This window comes from Uloborus diversus, chromosome 4, assembly GCF_026930045.1.
Source record: "Uloborus diversus isolate 005 chromosome 4, Udiv.v.3.1, whole genome shotgun sequence".
Lineage (NCBI taxonomy): Eukaryota > Metazoa > Arthropoda > Arachnida > Araneae > Uloboridae > Uloborus > Uloborus diversus.
Window position 1 is genome coordinate 57,615,998 of NC_072734.1, and position 20,157 is coordinate 57,636,154.

The 20,157-nt window shown below is 32.8% G+C and overlaps 1 protein-coding gene across 1 annotated transcript in view; it reads left to right on the plus strand.

Moving 5' to 3' along the window:
* Positions 1-20,157, plus strand: part of LOC129221622 (transcription initiation factor IIB-like) — a 38,713-nt gene that overhangs the window by 8,501 nt on the left and 10,055 nt on the right. The window contains exons 2-6 of the mRNA XM_054856146.1: positions 4,369-4,479; positions 4,580-4,661; positions 13,693-13,797; positions 13,899-13,985; positions 15,778-15,907. Of these exons, the coding sequence (XP_054712121.1) occupies positions 4,369-4,479; positions 4,580-4,661; positions 13,693-13,797; positions 13,899-13,985; positions 15,778-15,907 (515 nt within the window). The remainder of the gene's footprint in view (positions 1-4,368; positions 4,480-4,579; positions 4,662-13,692; positions 13,798-13,898; positions 13,986-15,777; positions 15,908-20,157) is intronic.

Below are 20,157 nucleotides of genomic sequence, written 5' to 3' on the forward strand. Positions count from 1 at the left end.
TTTAAAATGTGATGTGTTATCTCACAGATCATTAAAATACTCATCCCACTGTCCTTAATTTATGCTTCATTAATTCTTTTTGCTCAGACAGTACATGATAGATGGACAGCTACAATAAATGTTTGACAGGTCCTTCTTGATATTTAATTTCTTTATGGATCGGGACCAGCAGCAGACTTAGATAAAATGGTAAATCACTGCATTTTGCTACTTCGAGTGTTCTTTTTTTATTCATTATTCTCTATTATTTTTAGCTCATTTTAAAAACTAAAATTTTTATTATTATAGGTATTATTAAGACTTTTTTTAACTTTCATTACATGTTTCAACTTATTTTTAACTATCGCGACTTAAATTTTAGAATATTATTTTATTATGATTATGACCTTGTTATCTCAAAAACTCAATATCTGAAATATTTTTTACCGTCCCTCTGACTTCGTGATTCGAGAATTGATTGATTGAGAGTTTTAAGTCATTTCTGCCTATCCTGAAAGAGGAGGTTTGTACAATGGTAGGAAGAAACGGAGGGAGGCGAGATAATATCAAGAATATGTTGGATGGGAAGGTATGATTGAAACTAACTCTTGCCCAAACAACGTAATACATCTAGCAGAGTGAAATTGGAGTTCGTGAAACAGTATAATTGAAGACGAATAGCTCATTAAACATCAATTAATTTATTAAAAGATTAAAAACAAAGTATATGGCTTTGACAAAAAGTAAATAAGGATAAGTATATCATTATTGCAAATACCCCGTTGACCTAGACTAATAAGTGTTATCAATTGACCCGACTATCGTTCATGAGGAACGAAGTCTTCAATGGACAAACGTCATACTACTTCAATTAAACAAAAAAAAAGGCTAACAGCCTAAGCTTGCTGAACAGACAGCAAGTTGGCTTGCCTGACATGAGCCAACGCGTCTAGGCTGTGCAAGAAGTGAGAGAGAGATCAACTGATAACAGCTTTGCTTATATTCAGAATCTCATTAGCATATCTTCACTTCAATGCTACCTGATCGTGATCTTCAGTGGCCAAGCCCGAAGCGTGTGTACGTGACGTCACATGTTCAAGAAGAATCGACGTTAAATTAGTCACGTCATGGGCAACGCCCACTACACGTGCCGTTCTCTATTCCAAGACTAGTTACGTCACGGATTCTAGTGTTCATTAAGGAACAATGATATGAAAACTGCAAATATGTAAAATGTTATCTAGCATACAAAATGATAATAAACCTTCACTTAGATTGACATACTATGTCTATCAGAATATACCATATATGTGATAGAATTATGTTGTATTCTTAAGAAAAATCATAAAAGTTAGGTCTGCAGATAAAATATGGTGCAAATGTTTGCTGTGAACAAGAGTTTACCAGTGACAGAGTGAGGAGGAAGGTATACCCCTCCCCCCTTCCTGAAATCGTTCACCAAACTTAAAAAGTACATCAGCAGTTGGTTAAGGTTGCCTATCGCTGACTTTTTTCATACGTAGTAGGGTCAAAAAGTTCCCGGAATAGTCGCTTACAGTCAAGTATTTGTTCGCTGGAAGGAAAATTTGTGTTCGGGAGGTTGGCATCACTGCTAGTGAAGGTCATATGAGGTTCAACAGGCAGATGTTGTTAGTCTCGTGCGTGCGGTGTATTAATATTGTAGTCTCTGATTTCTCTTTCGTCGAATTGTGTAATGTCGTCATTAGAGCAACGTGGCAATATTAAATTCTGTGTGTTGCTGGAGAAATCACCCTCAGAGACTCTTGAGATGCTGAGAAAAGCATACGGAAACTCTGCGATGAAGAAATCGGCAGTTTACGAGTGGCACAAACGTTTCCTCTGCGGTCGCACAACAATTGAAGATAATGTTCGGACTGGGCGGCCTTCCACTTCCACTACAGATGACAATGTTGAGCGCGTTCGAAAACTTGTGCGTGCGGACAGGCGAACAAACATCGATACTATTGCCTCCGAACTTGGTATTTCACATGGGAGTGTTCACAGCATTCTTCATAATGATTTGAACATGCATTGTGTTTGCTTACACATGGTTCCGAAAATGATATCCCCTGAGCAAAAGGAAATGAGAGTGACCATGTCCAGGGACTTGATTGAAATGGCTGATGCAGACGACAGCTTCCTGCGCAAAATTATAACAGGTGATGAGACTTGGTGCTTTCTTTACGACTCTCAGACGAAACGGCAGTCTGCTGAATGGAAGTCAAAAAGTTTACCCAGAAAACAAAAATTTCGCTTGGACAGAAGCCGGAGTAAAGTAATGTTGGAGGTATTTTTTGATTACCGTGGCTTGATTCATTATGAATTTATTCCTGAAGGGAGAACAATAAATAAAAAAATGTACAGAGAAATCTTAAAACGGTTACGAGATTCAATTCGACAAAAAAGACCTGAAAAATGGGCAGAAAATGATTGGTTTTTGTTGCATGACAATGCCCCTTCACATCGCTCTCTATTGGTGAAACAGTACTTAGCTAAGAACAATGTTACCGCTCTGGAACACCCACCATATTCTCCCGATCTTGCACCACCAGATTTTTACCTGTTTCCACGGCTGAAATTAGCATTGAAAGGACGTTGTTTTGCTAATTCATCGGAGGTGATTGAAAATGCGACGAAGCAGCTGAAAGAACTTTCAAAAACCGACTTTCAGGAGTGTTTCCAACAATTGTACGAACGCTGGAATAAGTGTGTGGATGCAGGAGGAGAGTATTTTGAGGGAAAATAATGTAAGAATGTAATATATATTTTCAATTAAATTGTATTAACCAATTCCGGGAACTTTTTGACCCTACCTCGTATTATCTGTTTTGTAACATAATGAGCACTTAGCTTGCACATCAACCGACCGACTTGCATAGAGTGGACATTCATTACTTTACATTTGATCTCTTGCTTGGTTGGTTACAGTTTAATCTCTCACTTATGGGTCATTCTCCAGAAAACGTAACTTTTTAGCGCAAATATTTTTCAATTTCGAAACTTTTTGTTTCTTTTTTTTCATTCTTACATGAAAGTGTTATCTACTAGAAGTTATCATAAACAATGGAACAGCTAAGTTCCAATTATTTTACTCAAAAATAAAATTAAATTAAAAATGACTTGTTCACGGAAATGAAAAAAAGAGAAAAAAAACTTTTAACATTTAAAAATTGAGGCCAATTTAATGTCAAATTAATAATTTTGTTAATTGTGCAAACAATTGGTTATTTTAATGATTAGTAGAAATATAATATTAAACTCTCTTAATTAAAATACGGCTTAATTAGGAGTTTCAAATGTATGTTAAAAATAGTATTTAGTAATTTGAGGATATACTGGCAATTTATGATTTTGGTAGAATGCCTATTATTGATGTATTTCCCCTCCATTATTTATTTTCACCTCAGAAATAAATGACATGGATAAGATCTGTCACGGAGGTGAGATTCATAGAGGTAAGAAATTCTCCATTAATATAGGCCTAATAGATACATTTTTCAGGGAAATTTTTTTTTTCTTCGTTGATACAATCAGCACATGTGAAGTATTTGAAAACATGTTCACTTCTTTTTTTTACATTAATTTACACCCCTGAAATTCAATTTCACGGAGGTGTGAAATCAGAATAACTACACTAAGTTTTTAAAGCAAAATCTATCTTCTTGTTCTTCGACAAAAATCTCACAACTTCAATATGGCTGAAGATAAACAAGGGGGCTCCCTTGTATCATGGAAAATAAAATTTGATGACATTACTTCCAGGTGTGAATGAGGGATGGCATTTTGTGTTTAGGTAATGGAGGTGAGAATTGATTGTGTGACTTGACTCCTTGTCCTACTGAAACGAACTAAAACACAATATTAAAAAATTAAATATACTTAAACAATTAGTATTTGAGACACTTGTGAAATGAATAATAAAAAAAAATAAGTATATACTTTTAATTAAACAAGTTATTAAGCAATATAAACAGTCACACAAGGTGTGTGACATGCCACAGAGGTGAGAATTCACATGTTGTGAACCAAAAATATACTAAAATAAAAATTATTATTAAAAAATTGTTGGCAGGTTTAAAAAAAGATATTTTTGCTGAAAATAAAACGCACAGTTAAATGAATCGTTCCTTAGCATTTTTACTGTAAAGGCATGTGACACTAAAGTTACACGTTTTCAAGAATGACCGATATGCGGATACAGTCCAGAGAGAGAACAAAATGAACAAAAAATACCAACTGGATTCAAATATGATTTTTTTTCTTTGGTTTTTTTAGTTTTAATTTTTACTTTTATTGTATTGATAAGATTTCATTTATATTGGATGTGTTTTGAGCAAATTGTTTTCAATGACTGTTTTTCCCTCTTAGAGCATATGGTGCGGCCGTGGTCTGCCCGTACCATCCCGATGCAACTCTCATTGAAGACTACAGGGCAGGTGATATGATCTGTGCAGATTGTGGTCTTGTAGTTGGAGACAGGTAAAAAAAATTTACGTGTGAAAAACAATGTTATGATCGTAATATCTTTTTTAAAAAATAATACTTGCTCTAGTTCTAATTATTATTATATTTTTTAAAGAGTGATTGATGTTGGGTCCGAGTGGAGAACATTTAGCAACGAGAAAGCTGATAGTGATCCTTCTCGTGTTGGTGCCGCAGAAGTAAGCTTTTTTCCCCCTCTATCCCCTTCTGCTACTATTTAATTATGAAACATTTTACGTAAATTAACCATTTAATTTTTATTGAAACAGGGATCTGTCCATTTTTTGTGAAAAATAAAATAATTTTGTGGAATTTTTTTTTTTTATTTGTAAAAATGAAATTTTAGAATTTGAGATGGCGCAAACTGCCTCATTGAAACTTAAAGTTGAATGTTTTCCTCTTTTATGTTTAGACTAACATTCTTGAATGAATATTCTTTATTGAATAAACATCAACTTGAAGCTTCATAGAGAAATTTTTATCTTTATCCACTGAAACTTGATTCTGCACATTATACACCATTTGTATTTTGGTCCAAGCACTTAAGAGTTATCAAATAATGCTAAACGAACAAGTCCTTCTGATAAGTACCACAAATGATTCAAAAATTTATGCAACGCTGCTTCTGAAATAGCTGAATGCATTCAAGAAGCGATTTCACCAACAAGTTGTATGGAATACTGGAACCATGTTGTGCAGAAATCCAAGCTTTCAAGTATATACGAACGATAAAAATACACATGATGTAATCCTATTTCTTCTTTTAAAGACAGTTTAAATTGGACTTTAAAAACCAGATCTTGAGACAATATATAACTTTTGGCATCCAGCATGATGGATGCGGTTGACATAAATCTAACTCCCCTTTCTGGGACCCCACCAAGAAAGATGATTACAAGTTCTAGAAATTCTTTATAATCTCCTCTTAGCCTTGGTTCTCTTTGTCCTAGATATTTGCTTGCATAGTGGATTGTCTCTGCCTTTATATCTTCAACTAGATAAGCTATAATGTCAAATGAAATTCTTGGTTCATACTTCTTTGTTTCAATATAACCCCAATATTCTTGAAAATGTGTTAACAGCGCAACTTCTGGAGAAGGCATAGTTCCCATTCAAACTTTAAAGACTGAACTAATTATCAACTCCATTATGTGATGCCTGCAAGCAAAACACATAAGATTTTTACTAAAGCTTCTTCTCTAAAAGGATACAAGTCCCAGAATTCGGGCCTGTGTTTGAGCTGGTTGTGGCGAAACACATTGAACGAACATTGTCCTCAATACCCCAGTTCAAAGACAGCTGCAGTCAGAGCTTCTCCAATGCCAGATGGAATTTTTGATACTGCCATTTTTAGACAATAACACAACAAAAATTATATTCTTATTAATCAGAATTTTAATAGTCTTGAATAATTATACTATTTACATATTGTTTTATATTTTACAAACAATTGAGTTACCTCATAACCATTATTAAATAATTTAATAATTACTATATTTGAAACAAATAAAAACTAAATCTTGTCTTACAAATTAAATCCAAATCTTCAATTTCCGTTCCATGTCACTACCATTTTTAAACACTAGATTGAGAAAATATCTCTTTTGAACATTTTATTATTAGAGCTACCTTGTTCAATGCTTTGTATGACTGCAACACCAAAATGACTGACTTTATTTCTGATATTACATTATTTTACACTTTTGCATATTTAGTCATGCCATGTGGGTCATTTTCTCTAAACTGCTTAATTCTTGTCCTTGCTCCAAAAATAACAAACTAACTAGTATAGAAATAAAATTGACGCTAGAATGCTTTAACAACATGTTTTTATGTTTGTAAAATAAGTTAAAACAAACACTCTATTATTATTATACATTTAAATTTTTTGACATGATAAATGTCATTCCCCTGTGTGTCCCTACCTCCACCTTAAAGCAAAATCAGCTCTAAAGATTCAGGAAACCATGCCTATTTGTACAGAAATTGTTTAACCTCTTAACAAGTGTTACGCAATGTTGTAAAATAGAAAAATAAAAACTTTTCAAGGTTTGCACTACTAAAAAAAATAGTAAAAAATGTCCTTTGATTTTTTGTCATTCCCCTGTCGAGGAGTGGAATGAATGTTTCTCACACCTGGTAATAGTTGTATTAACTCATAATTTAATCTTTGAATTCTGGTCTCATCATAGAAATAATCTTAATTAGTTCTTTTTGAATAAATACATGGTGTCGAGTATATTCGGGTGATCTCGAGTTAAATCTTCATAAGTATTTTTAATGACTGTCATTACCCTGTCTCTAATAATTCATTTAATTTTGTAATAATCGCTCAATGAATGATTGACTCTTGTTTGTATAGAGTCCCCCCCCCCCCCCCTTACTTTAAGTGACATTGATATTTGTTGTTTACATTTATGACAATATATAAGTTAACTTTAATTTTTGTCATTCCCCTGTCGTCCTTCCCCTGTAAAATGTAAGGGAAACAAATAACCACAATAACTACTTTTTGGACACCACGACATTGGATCTTTTTCAATTTCTTAAAAGTAGTGTTTCCTTTTCCCACATAAATTATAATATCGTCAGTAAACGCATTATTTCCTCTAAGAGTCATTCCCCTGTCACAATGAATGCCATTCCTTGCCCTGTCTAAATTGCGCTGTTTAGGGAAAATGACCAATGTATGAGTTAAAACATAAAGTAAAAGTAGTAATAAATGTGTAAAAATGTGTAGTAATAATGTATGTATTTAAAAAAATTTCCTTATATTCTTGCATTACGTGCTTTCCTAACTTCTCCTTCATTGAGCTACCTCTAAATTTTGTCCGATCATGCTAAAGTTTTGTTTGAATTTTTTACCCGACTGCGCGACGCAAAGGAGGGTAATGTGTTTATCAGTCTATGTATGTATGTCCGTTTCTATGTGGCGTTCTAGGGGCTAAACGCCTTGGTCAATTTTGGTAATTCTTACGTCAATCGGTTTGTCTTAACCGTGGGAGTGCATGACAGTAATCAAAATTCACCATATCAACAACCAGTTAACAAAATATGGCAGGTCGGGATCGGCGCACGTTTGGTGTTGCACACTGTGTCGCACCCTACCTGCGTGCGACAAATGCAGGTAGTTTTCGCTGCCTGAATTTTTTTGTTTACTACGTCTACTGATTGGTATCTTAGTGGCCGAGTGGTTTAAGCAATTGCTTCTCCTACTTGAGGCGGTGGGTCAAAACACCCTCGCTCCAGATGTACTTCCCCTCTTTCTGATGTGAATTCTTTCATGTGTTCCTTATTTGTATTCTGTACTGTAATAAAAAGTATATTATGCGTAACGTAGGCAAGACACTCAGATTGCAGTCCTAATCAAAATAAACCCGTGCAATAAGCACAAACGAAAGAAAGTCGACTAATTCGATTTTCATCTCTAACATGTTGCATTTGTTTTGCATTGATTCAAACGTGTACTTTCTCTACAGGCTTTTTTAGTTTTGTGAGAAAGATTTGACTGACGGGGGGGGGGGGGGACGTTTCCGATTTCGCGTCATCATAAGGGCTGTTTATATAGCTGTGCTGTGGTTGGCTTAAGTTCGCGCATTTTTGCCGAAGGCCAAGCACATGTAGCTTTAAGCAGAGTTTGGTCCCTAGAGGGACTAATTATCAGTAGTTTAGACCACTGCAAGTTACTTAATAGACCTCACGATACAAACAAACACTCTCAATGAAATGACAAGATTACGAAATGTACTGTATCATAATCATAATAACTAAGTCAATGAAAATTGACTAAAAAGTGTCAAATAAAAAATTATTAAATAAAAACAAAAAACCAAACCAACTGCGTAAAAACCAAAAAACTAAAAAGAAAAATGTATAAGTCCATTAGTTTAAAATGTTATAAAGTACTACTGAATAACTACACTGTTTTATGTGATTTGCATATCAGGTTTAACTGCATCTTGATGCTTGTGTGTATTCTATAAATAGTATCTATCGGTTTAACTGCAGACTCTTACTCAGGCTTGTAACTGTTTATGTTGTGCTTCTAATAAACATTCATAAAATACAACATGGCACAGTCGTACTCGAACTTACGAGCATAGAACAAATTAATTTGTTTCAGTTGAAGCAATGGAGTCGTCCATTAAACCACCAAGAAGCTTAAACTTAAGTGGAAATTTGGCCGAAAAATGGCGCAGGTTTCGTCAGAACTTTGAAATTTTTCTGAAAGCTGCAGGCTATACTGAGAAAAAAAGTGACGATGTTAAAGTCGCAATATTGCTGAATGGCGTTGGTGAGGAAGTAGTGGAATTGTTCAATACATTTCAGCTTACTGACATCCAACATAGTAAATATGAAGATGTTTTAGCTGCCTTCTATAATTATGCAAACCCCAGACGGAACATTGTAGTGGAAAGATACATTTTCAATTGTCGTAAACAAGAACGTGATGAGAAATGTGATGAATTTATAACAGATTTACGAAAATTAATCAAGCATTGTGAATATGGAACTTTAGCGGACAGTATATTACGTGACTGTATTGTTTTAGGAATAGCTGATAGAAGCATTCAGGAAAGATTGCTGCGAGAAACTGATTTATCTCTGCAAAAAGCCATAGAGATATGCAGAGCTGCAAAACTGAGCAAGCAGCAGTCTGATATTTTACAACGGGAAGAAGAAATTAATCTCCTAACGAGAAAAACTTTACAGAAAAAGAAGGAAGAAATACGAAATTTCAATCCTCAGTGCCTTGCGAAATAAACGAATCGGCAAAATCTGACTTGTTGCGTAAAAAGAGTGACTCTAGTTATTTGTGCAAGAAATGTGGCAGGCAACATTCAAAGGGACAGTGCTTTGCGTACGGGAAACAGTGCAATTTATGTAATGGACTAAATCATTTCGCGATATGCTGTAAATATAAGTTAAAAGCTGTGAATTTGATTCAAGAGAACTTCAATGTTGATGCTGTTTTTAATGATGGTGCTCGTAATTTATGTTAGATGCATGAAATAGAGGTAGGAAATGAAATTTTGATATGCAAGTTAGATACAGGTTCTAGTGTAAACGTCATCCAAAATAATGTTTTTAATTCTTTGAATTGTACTAATTATGTTAGACCTACTAGTTTGACGTTGGAGGCATTTGGTGGAAGTCAAATTAAGCCAATAGGCATTGTTAATTTAGAATGTAGAGTAGGAAATATCGTTAAATGTTTAGAGTTTGTTATTGTGAATTGTGAACGAAGTTCTGGAACGATACTTGGGTTGTGCGGCTGTGAGGAATTTGGTTTTGTTAAAAGACATAATATTAATAGCATTGAATTAAAGGAAAAAAATTCCTTTATTGAAAAAAATAAAGATGTTTTTGAAGGTTTAGGAAAATTTAACTTAACATGTGCAGTAAAAATAAATGAAAATGCACAACCTGTAGCTAGACCACCAAGAAGAGTTCTAGAATCAGTTAAAGCTAAAAGATAAGTTAAATATGCTTGAAAAAGATGGTGTAATAAGTAAAGCTAAAAATCCAGATGGTTGGATAAATAATTTAGTAATTGTCGAAAAACCAGATGGTACTATTAGGGTATGTTTAGATCCTCAGGACTTAAATAAAGTAATAAAAAGAGAGTATCATTTAATACCGACTGTCCATGAATTAATACCTAAGTTGTGTAACAAAACTGTTTCTTGATTTAAAAGATGGGTTTTATCAAATGAAGCTTGATAGTGCATCTAGTAAACTTTATCAGTTTAGCACTCCATTTGGTTGTGTTTATAAATTTAATCAATTACCCTTCGGGATTTCCGTAGCCCCAGAGTTGTTTCAAAAGTGTTATGAAATTAACTTTGGTGACATTCCAGGTGTATTAATATATTTTGATGATTTGTTAATTTATGCGGAAAATGACTAAGAGCATGATGAGATTTTGAGTAAAGTTATTGAAAGAGCTAGAAAATTAAATATTAAATTTAATAAAAATAAATCAATTTAAAGTAAATGAGGTTAAATACCTTGGACATGTGTTTAATAAGTTTGGTATGAAACCTGATCCCGACCAGGTAAAAACCGTATTGAATTTGCAAATACCCACTAATAAAAAAGAGTTACAGCAAATTTTAGGTATGATTAATTACTTAAGAAAATTTATTCCTAATATGTCTAAAACTACTGCCCCTTTAAGAGAAATATTAAAAACAGATGGTACATTTTGATTGGCTACCAATACACATTAGAGCTCTTAATGAGCTGAAAAATAAGGTTAGCAAAGCACCTGTCTTGGCAAACTTTGATTCTACCAAACCAATTGTATTGCAGTGTGACAGTTCAAAAAATGGGTTAGGGTGTTGTTTAATGCAGAATGGTCAACTTGTTAGTTTTGCATCTAGGGCTTTGTCTATAGCTGAACAAAATTATGCTCAAATTGAAAAAGAGTACTTAAGTATAGTATTTGCGACTAAAAAGTTCAATAATTTTATATATGGTAGGAAAATAATTGTGCATAATGATCATAAACCTCTTGTATCAATTCATAATAAAAAATATTGTTAATGTATTATCATGTAGACTGCAACAAATGAAACTGAAACTGCTTAGATACAATCTTGATGTAAAATATGTACCAGGCAAAAATCTATACACAGCCGATTTATTATTCAGATCCTATATTAATGAGATTGATAAAGATGAGTTCCTAAAAGAGATAGTACATTGTGTTAAAGCTACTCGACATTTGCAGGTTAGTGAAAGAAGACTAAAAGAATTTCAAGAATGTACTTTGAAGGATCCAACATTAAGTAATTTGGTGTCCTTGTGTAAAAATGGCTGGCCTCATAATAAAAATAATGTTCCTGAAAATGTTAGATTTTATTTCAAGTTGAGGTAAGATCTTTTTGAGGAGGACGGGATAGTGTTTTTAAATAATAAAATTATTGTTCCGAATGAGCTTCCAAAAGAAATGCTTGGGAAAATACACAAAGGACATTTTGGTATGGATAAGTCCAGAACAAGACAAATTTTTTATTGGCCAAAGGTCGAGTAATTGTAAAGAACCACTCATATCTCATGAGATTTTGTCATTACCTTTTAAAAAAGTAGGGTGTGACCTTTGTGAATTTGGCAGAAAAAATTACTTAGTGTTAATGGATTATCTAACAAAATGGTTAGAAATTGTTCCAATTGCTAATAAACAAGCAACTGAAGTAATTAATAGCTTGAAAGTTATATTTAGTACTCATGGCATTCCTAGATTCATTGTTGCAGATAATATGCCTTTTGATTCTAGGGAATTAAAAAAATTTGCATTAGATTGGGATTTTGAAATAATCAATAGCAGTCCAAGGTATCCTAAATCTAATGGCCAAGCGGAAAGTGCAGTTAAGATTGCTAAAAGTATACTTAAAAAATGTTACGAGTCTAATCAGGACATATACATCGCGCACATAGAATACAGAAATACATCTATTAAAGGTTTAGATTTTTCCCCATCCCAAGCCCTAATGAGTAAAAAATTGTACTAAACTGCCAATAAGTAGAGAGTTGTTAAAGCCTGAATTACAATGTAACGTTCGGGATAAAATTATTAATAAACAACAAATAAGTAAGTTATATTATGATAAAACTTCTAAAAAACTTGAGGATCTTCATAAGGGTCAAAACGTGTTAATTCGTAATGGTAATGAATGGGAAGGAGGTAAAATAGTTAGAAGAGATAAAGAGCCTCGTAGTTACTGGGTGAAACAAGAAAATAATCGTGTAGTAAGGCGAAATAGGTGTCATTTAAGATCTTCCCTTAATGAGCCCAGTTTTAGATTTGATTGCGATACGGATGGTTCTTTAAATGCTGAAAATGTAACAAGTGAAACAAATATTGATTCGGATGTTGAAAATTCAAACAACAATTGCTCTAGAATGAACTCAACATATTATGTGACAAGATATGGAAGAACTGTTAGCCCACCAGATAGGTATGTTGCACCGGTAAAATAATTTGAACTGTAAATACTTGAGTTGGTTTGTGTATATAATTTTAATGTTTAAATTCTGAAAAAGGAAGGTGTTTTATGTGATTTGCATATCAGGTTTAACTGCAACTTGATGCTTGTGTGTACTCTATAAATAGGGGTAATAGGGGTCCTATGGTTTAACTGCAGACTCTTACTCAGGCTTGTAACTGTTTATGTTGTGCTTTTAATAAACATTCATAAAATACAACATACACCGTTGAAATAGTTTTATAACCGTACACAGATAAGACAAATCATAAATTCAAAAGCAGAATAGAAGGATCAACAGTCGGGGTCCATTCAAATTTTACGGGTTTCTTTGAATCAGAAAGGAATGGGCCTCGACTGTTGATCCTTCTATTCTGCTTTTGAATTTATGATTTGTCTTATCTGTGTACGGTTATAAAACTATTTCAATGGTGTAGTTATTCAGTAGTACTTTATGACATTCTAAACTACTGGGCTTATACATTTTTCTTTTTAGTTTTTTTGGTTTTTATGCAGTGGGGTTTTTTGTTTTTATTTAATTTTTTTTTTTCCATAAAAAGGAACCAAACTTGGGGGTGAGAGGATGATATTTTCATACATCGAAAATAAGAGACACCCTACTGTGTGTACATACGTATATATAGATGTCTTGTATAGTATAGTGCTTTAATTATGTTTCAAAATCAAATTGAAATATCAGAAATATGTTTCATGGTGTCCGGAATTTCAGAAATTTTACTCTGGAAAGCCCGGAAATCTCAGGGAATTTGAGTTTGTCTCAATGTGGTCAACCTGTATTTTAACAGAGTCAAATTGGTCTGCTTTGGATAAAACTTGGAACTATTAAATAAAATAGAAATAACATTGTTCCCCCTTATATAAAATGTACCAGAATACCCTTTCGGCTCAGTACACTCCTAGCCTTAAGCCTTCATTTTTGGCATTGTGTTTTGCACAGAACATTATTTTCTAACTTCAACATTACTTAAATGCTTATTTAAATGCTATTCTTTAAAAAATGTACTTTGATACTTGGTGTTCCTTGAAATTTATTATCGAAAGATAGTCATTTCGTAAAATGAATTTAGCATAGTTTTTTGTTTTGACAAAAGCAGTTTGTATTTCATCAGATGATCAATTGACTTACTGTCACAAATTTTAATGTTCCAACTAAGTTTAAAATGTGAAGGCATACATGTTTTGTTTTTCAATGTTTCAGAATCCTTTACTGAATGGTAGTGATCTATCTACAGTTATTGGAAGAGGAACTGGTGATGCAAGTTTTGATGAATCAGGAATTGCTAAATATCAGAACAGAAGAACTGTAAGATTTTAATCTATCATTTGTAATATTTTTATTATTGCATAACATCAAGCAAAGCAGGCTCACTTGATTTAAATTGAAAACTTGCATTCCCCTTTTAGATGAGCAGTTCTGATCGTGCATTGATCAATGCATTCAGGGAGATAAGCAATATGGCAGACAGAATTAATTTGCCTAAGACAATTGTGGTATGTATTGATGAGATTTAATTTGGTTTTTTTCTCCTTTAAAATTGGTGCATTTTTAATCTTTATAATAATAAACTTTTGCAAGGTTTTTTTTTTTTTTTTTGTATCTGCAAAATTTTTATTTTTGTCATCTATTGTACTTTAGCTTTTATTGAACAAACTTGCTTATTTGGTTTCTGCTAAAAGTAAAGCACAAAAAAAAAGTTCAAATTCCAACATTTCTCTATTGTTAGTGTGGAATCCAAAACATTCCTTCAAATACAGTGAAATCCTGTTACAACGGACTTCAAAGAACCGCAAATTTTGTCCATTGTATTTCAGTTATTGGGACCGCACATTCATTTCGTTGAAACGGATAGTTCATTGTATCAGTATTCATTGTAACAGGATTTCCAGTATCTCAGAAACACATTTCTGCAAATAGTGCCATTTACTTTCCTAGGGCAGAGGAATATTCAACCTTTGGCTGACACTGGCTACATGGAACCTGCTGAGTGAAAGCAGCCAAAAATCTTGACATGTCACAATGTAATTTTTCTTTGCAGGTACATCCTCAAAAAAGAGATTTCTTTTCCTAGTTGTAAACAATAACACTTTGGGGTTTTCCGCAAATGATGACATACTTTCAGAGGGAGGAGATTCGTGTCACGGGGGAAGAGAGGTAACAAGAAACGTGATGATATGTCTGTAAGAAACAATGTGTCAAGTGAAAAGAAGAGAGGAGGGGTTAAAGTAATGTCACTTCATGACCCGGGGGAATAGATTCAAAAATGTTGGAAAGGGAAAAAAAATGACATCATTTAATCGACAGGCCTTTCTTCTCTTTTGCAAGCAGTCGCATTTTGTTTTGATGCTGAAAAGATCTATTTGTTAGATGAATCAAATTTATACATGCATTTCTTTGATATCATTATCAAACATATGCCCATTGATTTTCATTACTTTTTTACATTTGGGTTCATGTGAAAGAAAATGTTTTGTAGGTTGTGTCCCTGTGTGGCCCTCTCAGTATTTATTGCTTATTAAGTTGGGTAGTAATTAACCAGGGTGCCCACCTAAAGGAAGAGTCATGGGGCACTGTACCACAGAAGTTTCTAAGGGGGTGTTTTGAAGGGTAAATTCGTTTTTTTTTTTTTAGGGGGAGCTTCATAGTATTTGAGGGGGGCACCCCTGAATTTACTGAACTAAATGACCTGTATCTTCCTTACCTAAGTGCTAAATTCCTCTCGATCCAACCTCTAACTAGTACAGGAGTTGGCTTGACAGGAATTTGCCCTTTTTACATTCAGTTTTTCTGTTTTTCTTAACTGTCAAGTTTGCAATGAACCTGATTAGCGCTTGTCCAAACCTGTGTGTGTTAAAATTTAATTTAAAAAAGAAAAAAAATATATATATATATATATATAAGACAGCTGAACTTGAAGCTTAAACAGTTGAAAACATGCAAACCATTAGAAGTGTTAGATGAAAAATAGTTTAAAATTATTTGTGGTAAAACAAATGAGTGGTTTGATCTAAGTTAAACACGAATTGCCAAAAAAAGAAAAAATAAGCTCAATGCTGTAGTAGATTCCTTCTACTGTGTAAAATTATATTCATTAAGAATTGATCTTTTTCAGACCATTTAGTTTTCATAAATATGAAGTAGTGAGAAATATGAAGTCCAATTACCTAAACATTTTTATGTCTATAATGTAGTATAAAATGTTTTGTTTCATTCTGCTTGCTGTAAAATCCATAATATGTGAAGTCTTAGATATATGTGTTTATTGAGTATTTTTTTGTAATTCAGGATCGAGCAAATAGTTTATTCAAACAAGTTCATGATGGGAAGACTCTCAAAGGCCGCAGTAATGATGCGATTGCGTCATCATGTGTTTACATTGCCTGTAGGCAGGAAGGTGTCCCAAGGACTTTTAAAGGTGATTTTTTGTTTGTTTGGTATACAGTGTTAGCCAAGTTATTTGGCTCCTTTCAACTAATGTCTTGTAATATTATTTTATCAGTATTTTAGTTAAATTTATTAAGGTTTCAGCTCCTGCAAATGGAGCTCTAACTAGGAATAGGGATAGCTCTAACTAGGATATTCAGTGAAGTTAAAATGCCTTTTTGAATGTCATCAATTCTGCTTTTCTCTTAGTTCACTTTACCCCTATTTTTTTCTTTGGTTATTTTTTGTATTAACTGCGGACACTCGATGGTAAGATAAATTCACTTTATCCAGCAGTTTTTTGGCACTCCTAGTTTCAGGAGATGACATTTGCCTCTAGTTCAGTTATTCACTATTCCTGACGGAGGAGTTCTAATAAAAAAGATTAACAATGTTAGTTTAGCTATTTTAATGAACCCTAGTTGTTTTAAATGTAATTTATTTCCAATATTTTAAGTTTAAAAAAAGTCATAGACCTAATGGACCTAAACAAAGCTCTATGCAGATAATCTGGCTGATATGGATATTTAGCAAAACAAATATGTTTTGAAAAAAAATTGCAAATTACGGAGGTTTTTCTTTTGTTTTTTTTTTTTTCCTTTTTTTTACAAGAAAAAAATAAAGAAGAAAAAACATTTTAACTAGTGGGCTCACTTTTAAAATTTGTGAAGAGCATTTGTGGACCACTGAAGCTTTTTTCTTCTGAAGTAATAAGAAAAAATTATTTTTTGCAACTTTACTTGGTATGAAAGAAGTCACAAAAAAAATATAAATGTCACCAAAAGTTATTATTTTAATTGTTATACATAAGTAAATAAACATGTGCAAAATCATAAAAAATTACAAAAGTTAACCAAAAAACTCACGTATAGAGCTTTGTTTAGGACAGTGATTCTCAACCTATGGCCTGGGAGCAATTTTCTTGTGGCCTGCAAAAAGCTAGTGAAAATAAATCTTTTTTATAGTTGAAACTACATTTATTAAAGAAAACTTTAGAATTCATCTCCTTTCGCCTAATATTATTGTTGTGAAAATATTATTTCTATCATTTGTGGTCAGTTTAGAATTCAGAAGGGTGCTAAGTGGTCCTCAGTAGTGAAAAGGTTGAGAACATCTGGTACACTGAGATAGTACTTTAAACTTGGATGAAGAAAAAAAAATAGGTTTTTTGTGTTTAAGTTTTTATTTCAAAAATTCTTTTTAATATTAAATTTGAAACTGAGTGGACTGATAAGCACTGGTTTAAGAATTTATTTCTCTTTCTAGATTTTTTCCAGAATCTGATTTTGCGGAATAGTCATTTAGTAATTTTGACTAGTTTTATTTATTTTTAGAAATAATTCGGAAAAGCAGTGGTCCCTCTTCTAAAAATTCAGCCATTTGTTTTGAGTTCCATAGCCAATGTGTCTTTTGGATTTCATTTTTAGACTTATGTGAAAAATATTTCCTCTAAATCTGTCATTGTCATTTCTACTTTTTTTTTCAAGCAGCTCAAGGTTTCTTCTTATAAAATAATATATTAGTCCTTGTCATTCATTTATTTGTTGTATTGCTTTAAAATTTTAAACTTGTGTTCTTATGAAATAACTTTTAATTTTTGTGAACTTTTCTAGTGTGTAAAAAATAAATAATGCTTATTGATACAAGTATAATGTGTCAGTAAGATTGTGTAATTTATTATGTTATCATTTAAATGTAGCTTTAAAAGTTTTCCTTTGTTTGAATGCTTAATAATTAATCTTATTGTTAAATGACAAACTATTTATTAATTCTCAAGATAGTACTGTATTTCCCCGCATCAGGCGGGATACTGGTTACTTTATGGGTTCATTTTGCAAAAAAAAAGGAATCTATACATATAATAAAAAAAGGTGTGTGTGTGTTTGTGGCGCACATCCTGGGAAAACGGTAAGGCCTAGAAAGATGAAGTTTAGTACACAGGTGCAGTTTTTGCCAAAAATGTGCACCTCGGGCTTCGATTTTTGATATTTTAATTAGAAAAAAAGTTATTTAATGTTTTATGTGTTTTTTTGCACTTTTTAGTACTTTTTACCTCACAGACCCCGAACCAATCGTATCACACAAATATTTTTTTTACTATAGTGTAGAAAATTTAATTTTAAATATGATGAATGAAAAAATTTTGAAGATAGAGCAATTTATGTATTTTTTATAAATTTTTGAAAAAACCTTTATTTTGCATTTTTTTCTGGGTTTAATTTTTTTTGAAACCCATCCTGCAAAAACTATTGAACCCCCAATTCTGAAATTTTAGTTGGTAATAGTAAAAACATTCTGCCCCCTTCAGAAGAAAAAAGTTTTTAAAAATACGCAATAGTTTTTTTTTACAATTTTTTTAATGGCAGAACACAACGCGAGCTGTTCGCTCGCCGGCTGAGTTCCGAGCTTACCTCATCACGTGATCCAACTGAAATCGTTTGCCTTCTCTTCACCTTTTTTTTTTTTTTTTTTTTTTTTTTTTTTTTTTACAGGGAACATAGTCTTTTTTTTTTTTTTTTGCCGGCTATTTTGATTAAATAAATAAAGCCCGCGATTTTTTGCATGATCTTTTTTTGTTACGGATTGGCGGTTAGGTTAGGTAGATACAGAGATGGATAGAGGTTGAGTGGACAAAAAATGTTTTTGTTTTCAAATTAATACTTATGTAAATAAAAAAAAGATTGTGCTGTCAGGAGAGAGATATGAACAGATCGTATAGATTGATAGATAGACAAATATAGAGGTCGATATAGTAGATGGACAGCAAGAAAGAGGCATGCCCGTCATTTAAGGAATTTCAACAGGTGTCTGTGCCCCCCCCCCCCCCACATACACACACCATGACTTTGAAAAAACAATGCTATCACATAAAAAAAGTGGAAGTGCTTTTTGTTATTTTTCGACGAAATTTGCATGAAGAGTACGTCGTTTGTGTCTCCCCTCCCCCTCCTTTAAAAATATTCCAAAGGACGGAACTGGAGATAGATCTAGAAAATATTTTATTCAAACTACTAATGATATAGATAGATTTAGATTGATTGATACCGCCACGAAATTTGTTTAAGCAGCCGCCAAAAGCGGCAACATTGGCGTAAAAAGACGAATGATAATATTGAGAAAAAAGAGAAAAACATTGATTAATACCGTCGCTAAATTGTCTAAGCAGACGCCAAAGGCGGCAACCCTGGCGTAAAAAGGCGAATGGCGTAAAAAGGCGGACCAGCTTGTCGCCGCAGGCGGCTAGTAAATATTTCCTTGTTCAGTTTCAATCAAAAAGAATACCACAATAAGAAAAAAAAATAGATATGGGAATTCAAATTGAATAGTAAATGAAGAAATTGAGTTTACTAAGTCCAGGATTAGTAGAGCTGTAATTCTGCATCATATTCTACAAACTTCGAATACAACTTGCCTCGGAAAAAAGTAACGAATGATTTAACTGTGACTTATTTGCTGCAGTGCTATAGGGGCAGTTAACATTGTTGATTAAAAGAACCTACGATGAATAACACTATGGCTGCTAATTATGGCAATGAAAATGAGTCAGGTTTGACTGATATAGAAAGTGAATGTGATGAATAATTTTTTTAATTGAAAAATGTGATTGCTTAAATTTTTTTCTAAAATTATTCATTATTAAATAGATTTTTCTTATCTATAATAAAAACAGTATTGTTAATTAATATTTTAACAAATTATATCATTTATAAATATTAATAAATTATGTATTGCAAAATATTTTTGAAATTTTTTTTCAGTGAAACCTATATTAATTATATGAGGCAGTGAGAAGCAAAGGGATGTAAGTAGACATTCACAAGTTTTGAGTAAAACGCGTTTAAAGATCACGTCCTAGGTAGGCTTTCATTGAATTTTTTTTCTAAATCGTGCTGTATAGCAGCAACTACCAGGGCTATGAGTACCATCTCCTGCCCCAAGACAGAGGCAAGGTTCACCTACCATTTGTACTGGTTATCTCCAGATTTTTAATTTTGCCACTTACATCCCTTTGCTTCTCACTGCCTCATATTAAATTAACCTCTATTTTTCCTGGCATGCCAAAAATGGCCAGACAAAAGTAAAAACCTGGTGAACCCCGAATTTTGAGGAATGCCTCCAGATGTGGGGTACATATGTTATTGTGTACTTATTTTTCCCCTACTAATAAAATATTGTAGAAATATGTTTTATTCTTTTATTTATGCAAAATTTTTGTGTCTCTAACATTATATTACAATTTTA